The 17,070-nt window shown below is 37.4% G+C and overlaps 1 protein-coding gene across 1 annotated transcript; it reads right to left on the bottom strand.

The window, feature by feature from the left end:
- Nucleotides 1-1,116: 1,116 nt before the first annotated feature.
- mafk (v-maf avian musculoaponeurotic fibrosarcoma oncogene homolog K) lies at nucleotides 1,117-16,823 on the bottom strand. Its single transcript, XM_079874710.1, has 3 exons — nucleotides 16,631-16,823; nucleotides 6,225-6,299; nucleotides 1,117-4,998 (listed from the first exon to the last, which is right to left on the bottom strand). The coding sequence occupies exons 2-3, from the start codon at nucleotides 6,267-6,269 to the stop codon at nucleotides 4,573-4,575; spliced, it is 471 nt and encodes a 156-aa protein (XP_079730836.1). The 5' UTR covers nucleotides 6,270-6,299; nucleotides 16,631-16,823; the 3' UTR covers nucleotides 1,117-4,572.
- Between the last annotated feature and the right edge of the window lie 247 nt (nucleotides 16,824-17,070).

The raw sequence follows: 17,070 nt of genomic DNA, 5'->3' as shown, positions 1-17,070 counted from the left end.
TCACACCAGGCCTTCAAAAACAGTGAGATCTGATGCAAGAAGGCGAGTCTCAGCTATCATCACGTAATTTAATTGCAAATAATGTGTATTCAGCCATTGTTTGGTTGGTTAAAGCTTTAACCTGTGGCATCTTAAGTGTAAAGTGGCACGAGTGTTACTGTTAATTTGTTAAGTTATCCACTGTTTAACCTTTCAAGGGTGTTTTGTTCACCTCTTTAATGATTTGCCTAAATCGTTTTTAACAGTCCAAGGTGAGATGTATTTAGTATCATGCAAAGCTATTAATGTCTTCAAAGTCCTGTCTTGAAGTTTCTGAGTGCATCCCTTGTTTTGACTGGATACAGAATTTTCTTCAATATGTTCCTTTAATGTATTTGCTAATCTACCTTTTGTTAACTTGGTAGTTCAATTGATTGTGTTTTGAAAATAATATAATCAAGCTTATGGACTTCAAAATGTTAAACCATGTTATGTGAAACCATGTTATGTGATTCAGAGTTGTTCTATTCACTTTGTAGACAAAATAAATTGACCTGTTTTGTCTGTAAATTAGCCATATAAGTCATTTGTTAAACAATGGTTTGGAGGCAGCATTATAAGAGTATGACTTGTGCCAATGATTGCTGCCTTTTAACTGTGGATGAAGAAAGTGTATATAGTATATTGCATGATATCTAGACCTAGTCATCTCTCTGATATTTTAGCTTCCTGTACAGTTGGTTATGTTGACACAATCTTTTCTCTTAGGAAATAAATGAAAGGGAGTGAGATTGGTTTTTATGAGTTTCTTTTTTGATGTAACACCAAACAAGACTTCAGATTCAAAGAAGGTTACATGAGAAAAGCTTTATTTAAAAGTACAAAACAAACACTGCAGACTTTGTACAGGAATAATTTACCACCTCAAATTTAGCCAGAATGAAAAAAGAAAAAAACAGAATGATTTCATTTGTACATGAGGGTAGTTAATTGAAAAGAAAACAAATGAGTGTAAATAAAATAATTTAGATGATGAGAATAAAAAAAACAAACAAAATAAATATCAGAGATCAATGTGATACAAGCAGATTAATGAGAATCATGAATAGGATTAATCTAAGCCTAGTTTTTGCTGCCTTTCATGGTGTCCGTATTTACAATTGCTATTTTATATATAGCACGACAGTTACGCCCACGAGATCTATCAAAACTGTTCAACGTGGTTGCATATGTGGAAATATGATTTTACAAAACAACCACACCCATTCATACAGTACTTAAATGATGACAAGCTCAATATTAAAGGCACTATTTAACAGGACTACTCCTAATACCTTACAGTTTCATCTTAACATTGACAAATATAAAGTAATAATTTGGAGCAGCATACTTTATATGTCATGGAGTTACTATAAGATTCTTATAGGCAAGTGTGTTTGAAAGAGCACTGGTTAAAATTCCTATGTGCGTTCATGGTAAATAGCTTTAAGGACTGACTGAGCACATATTATATACTTTGAAAAATAGATATATTCATATGTAAAATATAGAATAATTTATCCTATTCAGCCCAAAAGGCCACATACAGCATACATAGAATAAAAAAAAAACAAGTACCCACTTAGTTTAAAGACCATCTTCACCATCAAACTGTGTTAGGAGGAACGTTTACTGCGCTGAACTGCTTCAAAACAGGGAAATGTCTACAGGCCTCAGTCACCGGTAATGCCTCTGTCACTACTGATTTTGCTAACTGGCCAAAAAAACACTGGCGACCCTGTAAAATTACAGAATAATTTTGTGACAGCGTGTTCTGTTCTTAGGGCGTTACGATCTGGTTACTGGAGGGTGTCGTTTTGTTTAACTCGCAATACAAATTCAAAGAATATGAAGTTTATTTTAAAGAAAGCACATGGGTGGGTTATGGCTTTGGTGGCAGCTGAAATGAACACAAAGCAAAACAGCAATGCCTCAATAGTCCAAGAAATCAAAGAGCAGATCTTGGTGTCATCAGCATTCAATCACAGCATTTTGAAGAAGAAGGAGAAAAAAAAAAAAAAAAAAAAAAGGAAAATGCAGATCACCACCAGATGTCAGTGTAAAGCACAGAAAATCTGTTTTGTCAAGTTCTCTTTTTCTCAAAAAAAAAAAAAAAGTATAATCTGTCACTGTATAGTCTAATTCAATAAAGAAGAAGAAGTGACATGTAGCATTTCCTATCAAGGGAACTGAATTCTGATAAGTTCTAATATTACGTAACGCATTAGGTATCTTAGAGGGAACAAAAGTTGGCCGCAACATGACAAATGGAAAATTTCTGGGCTTTTTTTCACCCTAAACGGATTTGTGGCCTGAAGGGAAAGCGGATCAGCAATTTAAAAACCATACGACCAGAAAAGAGGACCTGCCAACCGGAACTGTGGTCACATTTAAAAACAACTGCACAGGACACAAATCACCAAACAAAGGCAAATAAAATGATGAATACTGAAATGAAATGTTCCTAAAATATGCACTCTCAAAATGAAAATAGCATCTGAATGCTACCATTCACCATGAAAACTAATAGTGTGTTGCGTTTATAAACTGACATTATGTACATAAAAAGGAACTGAGGAGTTTAAGGCTAACGCATGGCTTTCTGCAAGGCAAATTTTGGACGTCTGAACTAAGTCAGTTAAATAGGCCACTGAAATGAAAGACAGTTACGACAATCACACCACTCTGAAGGGATTTCGTGTCCTGGAAACGTTTTAGAGACGATGGGAAACATTACAAGTACAGTAGCCCAGAGAGCTGGGGATATTAGTGCAGCACAACATCCCTCTAATGCTTCTTGCAGTGGTGGAAGAGCTCACAAGAACGGTCATAGCCACTTAGGTAAGAGACAATCCTGATTCAGCCATCTTACATTTACGACAGATCAGTTTTACTGAATATGAATGCTAAGTTCATTTGTTTTGGACACCAGGATTCTCCTTACCCAAGAGTCTGCGTCGAAAGAACAAATATTTGCATTTTGTATACATTTTATCAGGGTTACCAACACCGGCAGTGGCACCTTTCGTGAGGAATGCTTTCTGAGCGGACGGAATTGTATATACACCGTTTGATTTTGATGTTAACTCAGTTCTGTAATATACAGGTTATTGTTAAACTTTTTTGTTTGTTTGTTTGCTAGACAGCTCCTGTTATCACTATATCCAATATGGATTACCTACCATTTTATGGTGTCGTATAGAGACAGGTCAGGGAAAACGGTGTATCTTTGAGATAACGGACAACACAGATGTGCCGGATAATCAACATTATGCTAACTAACCTCTCATAAAACAAATATAATCATTTTTTAAAAACCCACCATGAAGTGCCCTTTTCTAGAAACTCAGTTAATCTGTAATTTCAGTCTTGAATATTTACATGTGTTGGTCTGCTCTGCAAGTGCTTCATAGTATTAGACTGTAATTCAACAGTAACGATAAGTGCAGTTTTCCCATTTGGGATTTGTACGTTTAAACTGCCGACTAAGAGGGGATTGGCTGATTTCCAATTGGATAATTTTCTCTGTTTATCAGTAATGTAACGCTTCAGGATAAGGATTTGCCCTTGATGTCAACTTTGGACTTTGATGGTCACACCTGACTTTTGTCCAGGATCAGAAACACTGCTCTTTCACAATGACTGATATCATTTCATAGTGACGTATTATGCTAATGTATTTCATGATGCAAGATGACCACATAATCTTTCTCAAAAAATGTTTTTAAAAGTTTGTGGTCAGTAAGATTTTTTGAATGTTAGTCTCTTCTGCTAAAGTAAAACTTTAATATTGTGAAATGTTCTTAACATTTAAAATAACTGTTTTCTACTGTAATATATTGTAAAATTTAATTTATTTCTGTGATTTCAAAGCTGAATTTTCAGCATCATTACTCCAGTCTTCAGTGTCACTGATCCTTCAGAAATTATTATATATATATATATATATATATATAATTTTTTTTTTTTTTTTTTTTTGGAAATTCTGATACTTTTTTTTTTCAGGATCCAGAATATAAAGTTCAAAAGAATTTGAAATATTTTGTAACATTATCTTTACTGTTACTTCCCATCAATTGAATGCATCCTTGCTGAATAAAAGTATTAATTTCTTCAAAAGAAAAAATATATATATCTTATAATGATACTAAACATTTATTTTAGTTTCTGATGCATAATATGTCACGGGGCATCAGTGCTGCCATGGCAGGTTAAGTCAAGTACTTTCTCACACTTTAACAAGTGCTCATCTCTGCTAAATCTCAGCCTGTGTTGAAGTGGAAAGAGCGGTCAGTGCGCCCTGCCGGTGCCGGAGTTTATAGCACAGTGCACAGACAAAAAAGAAATGTTTTTGTAAGTATGTGTGTTCAGTGAGTGTGTAAAAGAGAGATATGAAAATAGATGCAGCCTGTTGTAGTCACGCAGATTAAGGCCTCCACCCTCCCCTCAGTCTTACCACTGAGCTTCCTCTCAGTGTGGGTCGAGCGGTGGCCGGCGGGTCAGTCAAGGTTCAGAGCCGGATTGGACCAAAAGGAGCTGGGCAGGCGCTGTCGATCAGCACTGCGAGGGTGCCGAAAAGCTGGGGTTGTGATTGGCTGACTTGACAATTGTGATGACGCTGGTGGCGGCCACCTTACCGTGAGGCCCGCGGGTGACAGTCCGGGCGAAGCACTGCAGGGCCTCGTACTTAGCACGAAGCGCGTCCAGCTCCAGTCGCATACTGGCGTTTTCACGGGCCAGCTTGTCCACTTCTTTTTGCAGCTCTGTTTTTTGCCGTTCAAGCTCCTCCTTCTGTGTGACGCGCTTGATGCGGCAGCTGGCAGCATAGCCGCGGTTCTTTAGCGTGCGCCGCCGCTGCTTCAGCCGGACCATGTCTTCCTTGGACAGCCCGCGCAGGTGCTGGTTGAGCTCCCGCACCGACATGCCCACCAGCTCGTCATCACTGAGCGCCGGGGCATTCTCACCCGCTTCCTTCTTTACCTGGACCACAGAACGGAGAGACAACAGAACGTTTAAGCAAAATCAATATTTTTTTGATGTCAGTTTTCATCTTGCAGTTTAATAGAGAAAAAATGTATCAGTAAATATACTACCGTTCGAAATGTTGGGCAATGTAAAATTTGTTTTTCTTTTAAATTAAGAAATGAATACTTTTATTCATCAAGGATGCATTAAATTGAACAAAAGTATTATGGTACAAAAGATTTCAAATAGCCTAAATGTTGTTCTTTTGAACTCTCTTCATAAAATAATCCTGAAAACAAAACGCATCACAGTTTCCAAATGTGTGTGTGTGTGTGTCATGACAAATCATCATATTAGAATGATTTCTGAAGGATCATGTGACACTGAAGACTGGAGTAATGATGCTGAAAATTCAGCTTTGATCACAGGAATAAATTACATTTTACAATATATTCAAATAGAAAACGGTCATTTTAAATTGTGATAATATTTCACAATATTACAGTTTTTACTGCATCTGTATCTTTTCTGAAATCTCCCACACAGAACCAATAAACAATATAGCACTGTTAAAAATATAACAATATATAATTATTGTTTTTTGTTTGCGCTATAATTATTTATTTTGTTAAAGCAATTTAAATCACCATGCAAATATTCTACATCATTCAACATTTATTCAAGTAATTCGGTTAATGATATCCTCCTGAGACCCAGAAAAAAAAAGTTTTGTGAATTTAGTTTTTTTCCATGTCATCACACTGTTTATAGCACAATAAGCAAATGGTAAAAAAAAAAAAACATTTTTGAAAAATAACATTTTATTCATACGTTATGCTATGTCCTCTGTAGTGGACGCCAGGACTAAGTTGTTTAAAAAATAAAATGACATGAAATTATATGTATAGGCAAAAACAATGGGATTTTTTTTTCAATCACCAATAAATTTGGGGGTTTTCAGGATTTTTTCAACCAAAATTTGTATAAAGATTATTCTCAACTTATCTATTATCTTATCTATTCATCTGTCTGTTTGTCTATCCATCTATCTATCTATATTGAAGTGACTACTGAAAAATATGGTGTGACAGATGTGCAATACATGGGGGCATCCATAAAGGTGATGAGAAGAAATATTTCTTACATCTTAAATGTTTAGATAACAACCATCCAGATAATAATAGTTGAAATAATGTCCTATAGAGATATAGATCTCATTAACCACAGGGAAATGATCTTACCTTTAAAGCTTTGCCCTCTGTAAAATGAGTCGTCATGCCCTGCATACAAGCAGCTAATCAGAACTCCTCAAAAATCTAAAAGAAAAGAAATGAACAAATATAATGCATGAAAGGTTGAATATTATTTTTCAGTCACAGCACAGGGCACCTGTCATCATGTAGCCGAGTTAAGTGAAGTTACCAAGAGCGAGCAGCAGAGGCCAGTAGAGCTGTGTACTGTAATATCATTCAGACAAGGGTTACCCTGTTTACTTGCTGATCTCGCGTTCTCACGATGTAGCTCACTAGAGCGTTGCAAGAGTGCAATAATAGAAGCAGGTCAGCTCTCTTTGTCTGATCTCTCTGCTTAGCCGTTCATGCAAGACTATTTTGGCCACTGAGCTATTTTTAAAAAGGCCACTTCTGTGAGTCGAGCTTCACGGCCTCGAGACACCCACCACAGACAAATTAGAAACGAAACGAAAAAAAAAAAAAAACACCCGTTGAGGGTTCCATTTCAGGAGCGTCAGAATGCGTGAACTCTGTTCAAGACCGATGCCATGGAGACACCCGGCAAATGGGAGTGGGAGTGCGTCACGTGACCAGAAAAATGGTAAACAAGCTTCATTCATAAGCTCGACGCACAGGAGGACCACTCTTAAAAAAAAAAAAAAATACTCAAGTGGCCCCTTTACAAAATTAGATAACTTTAAAAAAAACTGAGAAAATAAATAAACCAAAATAATAAGTATGACTTTATAAAAAATAAAATTGCTAAAGCGTTAAAGTGACACCCACACTGACGCTACATTGACCTAATTATCTATCAGCTTGGATGTTTAAGCCATTTCAACTTAAATTACATTAAACTGACTTGTAAAAAAGTTGAAAATTGCTTAACTTATTTTGATTAGTTAAGACAATGTATAAACATACGTTGTCATAACTTATTGGCCATTTAATTATTTAACAGTGTATGTAGGCTATCTATATTTATCAATATATCTGTCGGTCTATCTATTCATCTCTCTATCTATCTATTCATCTCTCTATCTATCTCTCTATCTATCTCTCTATCTATCTCTCTATCAATCTCTCTATCTATCTGTCTATCTATCTATCTATCTCTCTATCTATCTATCTATCTGTCTATCTATCTATCTATCTATCTATCTATCTGTCTGTCTATCTATCTATCTATCTATCTATCTATCTATCTATCTATCTATCTATCTGTCTATCTGTCTATCTATCTATCTATCTGTCTGTCTGTCTGTCTGTCTATCTGTCTATCTATCTATCTATCTGTCTGTCTGTCTGTCTGTCTGTCTGTCTGTCTGTCTATCTATCTGTCTGTCTGTCTGTCTGTCTGTCTGTCTATCTATCTATCTGTCTGTCTGTCTACCATCTGTCTGTCTGTCTGTCTATCTGTCTATCTACCAACCATCTGTCTGTCTGTCTGTCTGTCTGTCTGTCTGTCTGTCTGTCTATCTATCTATCTATCTATCTATCTATCTATCTATCTATCTATCTATCTATCTATCTATCTATCTATCTATCTATCTATCTATCTGTCTGTCTGTCTGTCTGTCTGTCTGTCTGTCTGTCTATCTATCTATCTGTCTGTCTGTCTGTCTGTCTACCATCTGTCTGTCTGTCTGTCTATCTGTCTATCTACCAACCATCTGTCTGTCTGTCTGTATGTCTGTCTATCTATCTGTCGGTCTATCTATCATCTGTCTGTCTGTCTGTCTGTCTGTCAAATTACTGTGATTCCTTTTAAATATAAAAGTGGTATAGACCACGGATGGAAACCTTTTTGAATGTAATGTTGAGTTTTAATCAAGTTAAGTCGGTCCTTTGCTCTTCAGTAAATGGAACATTCCAGGAGGCCGTCAGTCACATGGGAATAGTTTCCCTTATACAGCCACTGTTATATTTGTGCTTTTAGACAATGTTCTTTATCAGGTTTAGAACTGTGGCTGAAAGACCGGATCCTGTTACACTAGGCTTTCCTGGCCTGTTTCATGTCCTTATTTAACTGTGCTTGTTATATTTAGCCCAGCATGCTGACACAAAACTCCAGTTGCCAGTGACACAATTCTAAGTGGAAATATTATAAGCAAATCATTAAGAAGTGAAATACGTGTGGAATCCTAAAGCTACATTTTCAACAGCAACACTCTCAATGAGAATGATTATTCCTTTGGGCTATTCCTCTTTTATTCCAGGATGAAACGTGCATTCCATTCAGAATGGATTTCTTTGGGGCACAGATAGCCCATGTTCCAACTTCCGCACTTTATTTCTCCGGTCCAGTCATCTGGCCTTCAACCCTCTGCATACCTCAACCATTTTAAGTGATCATTTTCTCTTACTAAGAATTCTTTAGTAATTGTTACAATAAGTATCTTTGACCAGTGAGCAGATTCACTGCCTTTGGCATGTTTGGTAAATTCTGAGTCATTCTTTTGATTTGGTCTTAGTAAACCACACCAGACGTGCATTAGTTGCAGGTTTAAATGTTTCGTTATGACAGAACAAAAGTGTATAGATTGGGTATGAACTGAGCAGTTGAAACCAAATACCAAGAAAAAAAAAAAAAAGAAAAAAAATCACTCAAGGCTTGATTCATACCATCTGGCCCTTGATGTGAGGGCTACATTTAGGGCCCCTCAAGTCATTTTGCTCCAGTCAAACTGACAACAAGAAAACTATGCAATATTTATATTTTGAAAAATTTAAGTGAAAATGCAATTGCAATCTTTAAAATATGAATTGAATCAGAATTAACACTGGATATCAAATCCACACTGTCCCGTGCGTACACATCTAAAACTGTGACAAACAAGGTCAGCTCTGACAAGAAGAGCTATCCTAGACAGCAAGTTGGCTCAGCATGGGTGATTTTAAAATGTCTCTGACAGGGGAGGACCTGCCTTTCTTTCCAACGAGGACCATGGAATCTTTAAATGCTTCCCTCTCTATTCATGGGGCCTCCAGCCTTTCAGGTCTTTCTCACACACACACATTTCCCTGAAATTCCTTCAGCACATGGTCCCCCTTTCCATTTGTGCTGAGAACTGGGGTGAACTGACAGGGGGCCCCTCTTTCCTGCTCAGCCCTCACAGAGAGGAAAAGCCCTAATGTCCCAAGGCCAGAGCCGGGTTTTCATAGTTTCCTGGACATAAATTATAGGACTGAACACCGCCTTTGATGCTGAACACTTGATAGTCCATCTGAACACTAGTCTTCTTATCATAGATTCTGAAGCCAGTGGGGAAAAAATGAATCCATGTTAGAGCACAAAGCCCTGTGAAGGAAGCCACAAAGAGAGTGTGACGTGCAGATAACAGAATAACTTTTCTCACACACTGACATTGAGAAAAGCAAAGGGGCCCCACTTTCCATTCAGAGAGCCGCATACTTAATACTATGCATAATGATCTTACAACATGATTACAATCATCTAAATATAACCAGATTTACTCCACGTTATATTTAGTTTTACTTGCTAATGTACTCACAGCAACAACACTGAAATAATAAATTGAAATGTTATATAAAGGCATGCGATTCATTTTGAAACTTGTACAATCGTTGAGTACGGTCAACTCAGAATATATGTTTTTTTTTGGTGTGCAATATTTCAATATTTAGTACTCACTGCCAAAAAAAAAATAGCATTCATAATAGTGGTACTGTACAAAATAATGTAAAACAAATCTAAATAAATCAATGAGTAAGTGTTAAACACACTACCAGGAAAACACAAGTTGCACCTTTATATGTAACCTTGAGGTATTACGAACTTTTTAGGGGTAAATAAGATCTCCTATTGGAAAGCCCTCAGTTTTTTCAATTTACATATTTTTGTTCTGACAGTGCACTAAAATTGTGTAAAACAAGTCTATTCATGTCACGTTTGACTAAATTGACTACTGAATAATACTTGAGCAAGTTCACTATATTTCTGCAAGCATGGCATTTATATAGTAGCTTGTTGCAGTTGTGGTAAAGCTACGATTAGATGGACGTAAGGGACAGAACTGGAAGCCCCAACATCCACTTCCTTTAGTGAGTCAAACTAAGAATCAACAATAACAATACTGTGCAAAAACCTGCAGACATCTCTGACAGAGGCCGGTTAACGTGGTAGAGTTGCCTTATTATTTCACATCAACCATATAACGTTTTATCAAATGAATATGTCTTGCCTTGCATAATGGCGTGCCTGATATGCATTGCTAGATGTAATATACAAGCACAAACAGAACTGAAACTATTCAGTAATCACAAGTTGAAGCTGTTCAGACATGTCACAGGCATCATGTGGATGCTGGTCACGGCATTAAGCCCGTCAACAACCTTTCTGTTGAACTTCAAGGGTCAGCCTCCTCCACTATACATAATGTTAACTCAACTCTCAGTTACAATGGAAAGGATTGCCTGCGTCAAGAAGCTCCGCCAAACAGCGCAATCATTTTCCATGAATTACAAACCATGATGTGAACTACAACGGGCCTCTGCGTCACATAACCTGCGTTTCAATTAATTGCTTACATGACATCTGATCCCAATAAACCAAACGAGGCGGATTATAACTGACTAAACCTCTGGCCCGCACGGACAATATCTGCTAGAGCATTGCATGCTTTGGCTCTTACAGCGATGACGTTCTTTCTAGGCTTCCTGAGTAATGTGGCTGGGTAACTGCATATTTGAGTCTTGAGATTGTGAACTTTCTCAGAAACAACCCACAAAGGACCTCCCCTCTTATGGAATTTGACGCCAGCGTTGCCATGTTAACGCATGTGAGAATCTGAGATTCTCTTGTTTTGACCACTTATGAAAGGTAGAGAATTGAGACAAGGCCTTAGGCTAAGCCAAACACCACTTCAAAGCCATGTGTGCTTGTGTTCCCATGATAAATGGAGGCCTGGCTTGTCCTTGCTGTTTGTTTTTCCTTTTTTTTTTGTTATTGCTCCACTAGTTAAGCAGCGAATGGCCAGCTGCTACGTTCCTGCGCGAGTGAGCCGGAGAAGGCTTTGCTCCGAGTCTCTGTTTTGGTGGAGAGCTCTGTCTCCTTTGGTCCCGGCCCACTCGTTTCCACGGCGCAGCGGCCCGTTCGCAGGGATATTATGTAAAGGAAATGGAGAGCATAGCAGAGCCGTTAGTCATGCTGTTTACTGGTAAGAGCGAGGACGATCGGCAGGGAATCACACCCTCCTGAACTGACGTTTCCTGGAAAATCCTGTTGTTTCGCAGGGGTGGAAGGAAAAGTACGTGGAACCTTGGAAATGGTTGGCGGGACCGCCGGAACATTCTGCGGATTGGGAGGAGAGGTAGCGAGCGCAAAGCTCCTTTCCAACTGGGGACACAGGAATTCCAAGGAATGTCAAGTATGTGCTAACCAAAGACAAACCCGCCCCAGTATGTACAACAGAGAAGCCAGTGCAACGTGGTTAATAAGTAATGAACAACAAGCACAATTCTTTGCAGGAAAATCATGACATAACCAAATTTGTTATAACCGTCAACAGTCATCCGAACACGTATATGACGTAACATCAGTTCTCCAGCCTACGCTTACTATGCTTAACTAATGGTCTTCAGCAATTAGGACAGGCTTGAGGATTGCACAACTTGGCATTAAACTTCATAGACATATGAACATCCAGTTACTCAAGCTCTTGAGAAATAAGTCCCAGAAAGCTCTTCCACAGACCTGACCACAGTGTGGTGGTGAGGTCAGTCCTGTCCGAACCAGAAACTGGTAAAGGGCACCACGAAAAGGGCAGGGTGTTTCTTTGTGGTCCAGACATCCCATAGGCCAATAAAGTCTGATTCTGTAATACATGGATCAATAACATGACCCTATTTATTTATTTTTTTGTCCGGGTTTGTTCATTTATTCAACAATAAATTAAAAAATGTGGGCAGCCATTGTTTCCTCTAGTGCACAGTGCATTAAAGGTGAAAAAAAAATACAGCTTAAAAAAGTAATACAAACATTAAAAATGCAATTCATGTATATTTACTTTCTGAAATAATATGTATTTAGATAATTGTGGCAAAAAAAAAAAAAAAAACACTGATATAATGGGGAAAAAAGCCTTATGAAAGAAAAAATTACTGAAAAGAATTACTTTTTTATTTCTGACAAAACATATAATAAAACATTTATATAAATGTAAGATATTTACATATACATGTATATATATGAAAATCTTGAAATCTTGGTCCGTCATATAAAAGTCATGTGGTGGGACCAATATGCAGAAACATGAAGTGGAAACAAAATAGGAAATTTCATCACAGAAAAGACCCATCATGACTCTGTGTTAAGGTCAACAAGTCTGTTAAAATGTCAGTCAATAATTTATCTTTTTATGACATGGCAATAATAATAAAAACATATTTGTATGTATAAAAAACTTTTTAACTGTTTTTAAAATAATGATTAAGATGGGTACACTAATCTGTATTCTAGGTGTAAGCGATATACTACTTTTAACCTTTTAAAATGGCATTTTTAGAGTCATTAAACTTCTGTTAAACATGGTATTAAAGTGAAAACCACTACACTGTAAATTTAAAATAAAAATAAAGTAAATTACTGCATTACATTTTTTAAGTACAATCAACTTGGATGTTTAAGTCATTTCAACTTAAAGGAACAGTTCACTTAAAAATGAAAATTCTGTCATCATTTACTCGCCCTCAACTTGTTTCAAACCTGTATGAATTTCTTTCGACTGCTGAACGCAAAAGAAGATATTCTGAAGAATGTCGGTAACCAGACAGTTGATGGACCCCATTGACTTCCATGGTATTTTTTTTTTTCTACTATGGAAGTCAATGGGGGTACATTAACTGTTTGGCTACCAACATTCTTCAGAATATCTTCTTTTGCGTTCAGCAGTCGAAAGAAATTCATACAGGTTTGAAACAACTTCATTCACATAATTTTCATTTTTAAGCAAACTATTCCTTTAAATTACATTAAACTAACTTAAAAAAAATTAGTTGAATCATGTATAACACAAAAAAGTTGAAAATTGCTTAACATATTTTGATAAGTTAAAGCAATGTAAAAACAAATGTTGTTTTTACTTATTCATCATATCTTTTTTTACAGTGTACAAAGAGTACATTTCTAATGTATTTAATCATTGGCCCACATCACACAATTTCCAAATTCTGGAAACGGCCAGATCAAACACAGGCTTTTTATTTAACTGCAATATTTCGAGTGGCAGTGCAGTGACCTTGCATTTCTTGTAGAGACTCAATAAGACTTTGATTCACTATGACTGTTGATAATGTTGCAACCTAGGTCGAGACGTGGCGCTCAAAGAGAAAGCAACGGGTGCGCTTGACGTGAGAATTGGGTTTGGAGTTCCCCCGTGTTTCATTTTGAGTCATTAACTCACCAACTACCGCTGTCTCATTCACTTTCAAAACCCACTGTCCTAACCACAAAGAGTACTGTAAGAGTTCCTGTTCTCCAAACGCGCAGTCTAAACCACAGGATTCTTTTTGTTGTTGCTATTTGCGTACGCTGGTTTTAGATGTGTGAGATAATCAATACTACAACTAATCCTAAACCATATATAACTCAAAATTGGCATCATGTGATTACTATAATACTTGTAAACTGTTTACTCATGGAGCATTGCTTAGTGACAGGCCACGAGTGCCTGTGATCCCACGTGTGTGTCTCATGACAGTGCAGTGTGCGCAGTGCACTTCCCCTGGGTTTCTAAATGCAGCGAGCAGACAACGCACAACATGTGGGAGGCCATCGCCACAGATACTTCAGCAACTCTGAGTCAGACGAGGTCACACAACCCCACATACAGTGAATAAGGAGACATGACAAGGTTGCCCTCCTCCATGATTTTCCACATTGATCAAGATGGGACAAAATAACTCAATATGTGCTCTATTATCAGTGCCATCTCCTGCAATACGCTCTTAAACCGATGGAACATATGAGAACACAAACGTAATCTGACCTCAGCAACTGTTTCAGTGTAATGACAGGCACTCAATGCTCTCAAGACTCTTTCTGGGCAATGACCAGTGCTGAATTAGCAGCCTCAACAACTGATCTTCTGCTGACTCTGGAAAAACAAAGCCAAATTATCAGATTGGACCACAGCGGCCCCTCAAACTTGGATGGTGGCCTTGTTATATTCTCCAGGGTATGAAATGAAACACCCACCACCAGCCAAATGCAGATACTTTTTTACACACTGGTGGATATTTTTGCTCATCTACCAGTCGCCGTGGCACATGCCATGTAAAATGTCATGCCATGTAAAAAAAAACAAGAGGCACACATTCGATTTTATCTTGAGACATAGATGAAAGACATGCTGTCAACCTGCATGCCTGATTTTCTGTTTGTCATGCATGCTGCACGAGTGCTTTTCATATAGCCTACCACATGAATTTTCTCCTTACAACCACAAGATTTGTCCTTATATGTAAACCTCTAAATTAACAATCTCAACAGGTGCTCCAAATACAATACAATTTAAATCTATGGTGTGGTTGTTATAAAAAAAAATAAAAAAAAAACTCTCATAATCCTCCATTTTGCCATATAACAAATTCAAACAAACTCTAATTCATAGCTCCTATAAGTATATCCAATTGTACAACATAGTACATAAAGCAAATCTCAACTGCGTGATTGTTTATATCGTCATCGAAAGTAATCTATACTGTCATCCAGCTCTAAACTGCTAAATGTGGACAATTAGTTATTAACTTTATAAAGCTCTGCTTTAAAACAATGTGTATTATGAAAAGCGCTTTAAGTAAACTGACTTGACTTGCTTCACTTATATCAATGTAAACGCAAAGCTCTCCAAACTAACACTGTGTAATTTTAAGTACTATACAAAGCTAATATACAGCACCATTACCCCAATGGTGCTGTATTAGGTGAATTGCAAAAACAGTGTGATTGTAAAGTTTACTTAGATCCTAACTAATGTGGAACAGTGTGAATACATTTCTGGTCCACTTAAAGGAGTTTAATATCTGATTTGTAAGCTGAAAAAAGTTCATTTCCCACCATGGGTGCCCTTAAATGGTAACGTTACATACCAAAAGAAATCCAACTTCATACTCTGTTTGACAAGCATTCCTCTAATTACAATGGATGGACTTCACTTTAATATTGTTTTATCACATTAAATTGGTTCAGGACAGCTATTGTATCACCCAATGTGGAAATGAATCACATTATCCAGTTATGACTCATTTTTCCTGTGAGGGCGTTGCTTTAGAGCTAACCTGCCAGAATAGAGTGGACACAATCATAAAACAATGTGTTAATAAATATTTCCAATCACCTACACACACACATAGGCAATTTCATTTCATAAGTGAGCTTCATAAAGATCACTAACTTGTTAATATGTCTTATTAAATGTCCTAGGGTTTGATAGACATCAAGGTGGCTCATGCTGCTTCATGATGATGTTATTTCATACAGTAGGCTATTCATCTATCACGGGTTTTTGCACTGCGCAACGATAAAAACCCTCCAAATATAGTGAGCCTTTTACTGAAGGTACAATGCATTACTTTGCTTTAAAGTAATATCCACCACATTGTGCGCGTTCACGCCGCCGTGCACTGAGAATCTGACATAACGTCACCCTATTCTTGAATCCTCGTGTTGATTAAAGAGCGCGAGAGAACGGAATCTTTCCGCGCGGCTCAGCTGACTCGGGATCATCATAACACTCTTTTGGTCGCTTGTCGTTACTTCAAAAAGTGCTCGCCGCACAAATATGCCCTTTGTCCCAGAATTCCTAAATGCCAACCACGTGTTATTTCCTTATGGCGTAATATTAATTCTTTTGAAACATGCCCGCTGTTAAAAGCGACAAAAAAGTTGGAATAGTATCGCCAAACTGCTTTAAAAGTTACAGACGTCGTTATTTAGTTTGTCAAAAATGCACCGTCTATAAGCAGCTACTTATTCCCTTTAAAATGTACGAAGCAAGTAAAACAAACTTCCAATTTACACAACATTAAGGATAGTCAGTGATATAAGTATGTCTATAAATGCGATTGTTTATATAAAAGTAAAAAATAATAATAATAATAAACCGAAAAAGCATTAGTAGGCTAAATTCCGAGCTGCAACCTTTAACACGTGTCCAAACCAGACCGCTATTTGTTTTTATAATCAAATATTTCACCATTACATAACTTATGTTCCACCTTCATAGTAAATGAATCCTAATTCTTTATACAACTTTAGAATTTTAAGAGAAGAATTTATTACGCTATGCATTGAAATACTACGGATAGGCTGAATTCTTGTCCGTCATCGTGAGAACATCAGCAATTTCGAGAGGAATTTCAAAACATCTCCCAGAAAAGCTCGCACACTTTACCTTGTGAGCGCGGAATCTCTGTCGGGAATGCGCAAAATCTCTGAGAAGTGTCCTGGAATCAACAGGCTGAGCCTTGTCTCGCGTCCTGCAACCGAAGCGAAATGTTTCTCTGAACTAAATTAACTACAAAACAACAACAATGTATCAACATTCCACTCTGTGCTTCCGCAAGCACTGACGTCACCGATTCCTCGTGACCGCCCCCTCCATTCATGAAAATAACTTTATGCTGACGTCAGTCAGGCGGGAAACTAGTGGAGGCCAGAAATAGACGCAACTGAAAACTTTTGCAAAGTCTATTGTATTCATTGTTAGAAATGAGCGTTTAAGGGTCAGATTGTGTATACATACAACGACGAGTTATTTCAATAATCTTTAGCTAGATACTGACAAAAGGTCGAATTGAATATCCCAGAATACATCTGTGTGGTATGACATGA

This window comes from Squalius cephalus (assembly GCF_949319135.1).
Source record: "Squalius cephalus genome assembly, chromosome: 1".
Classification (NCBI taxonomy): domain Eukaryota; kingdom Metazoa; phylum Chordata; class Actinopteri; order Cypriniformes; family Leuciscidae; genus Squalius; species Squalius cephalus.
The sequence above is the reverse complement of the archived record's forward strand: the minus strand, read 5'-3'. Positions and strand labels throughout refer to the sequence as shown.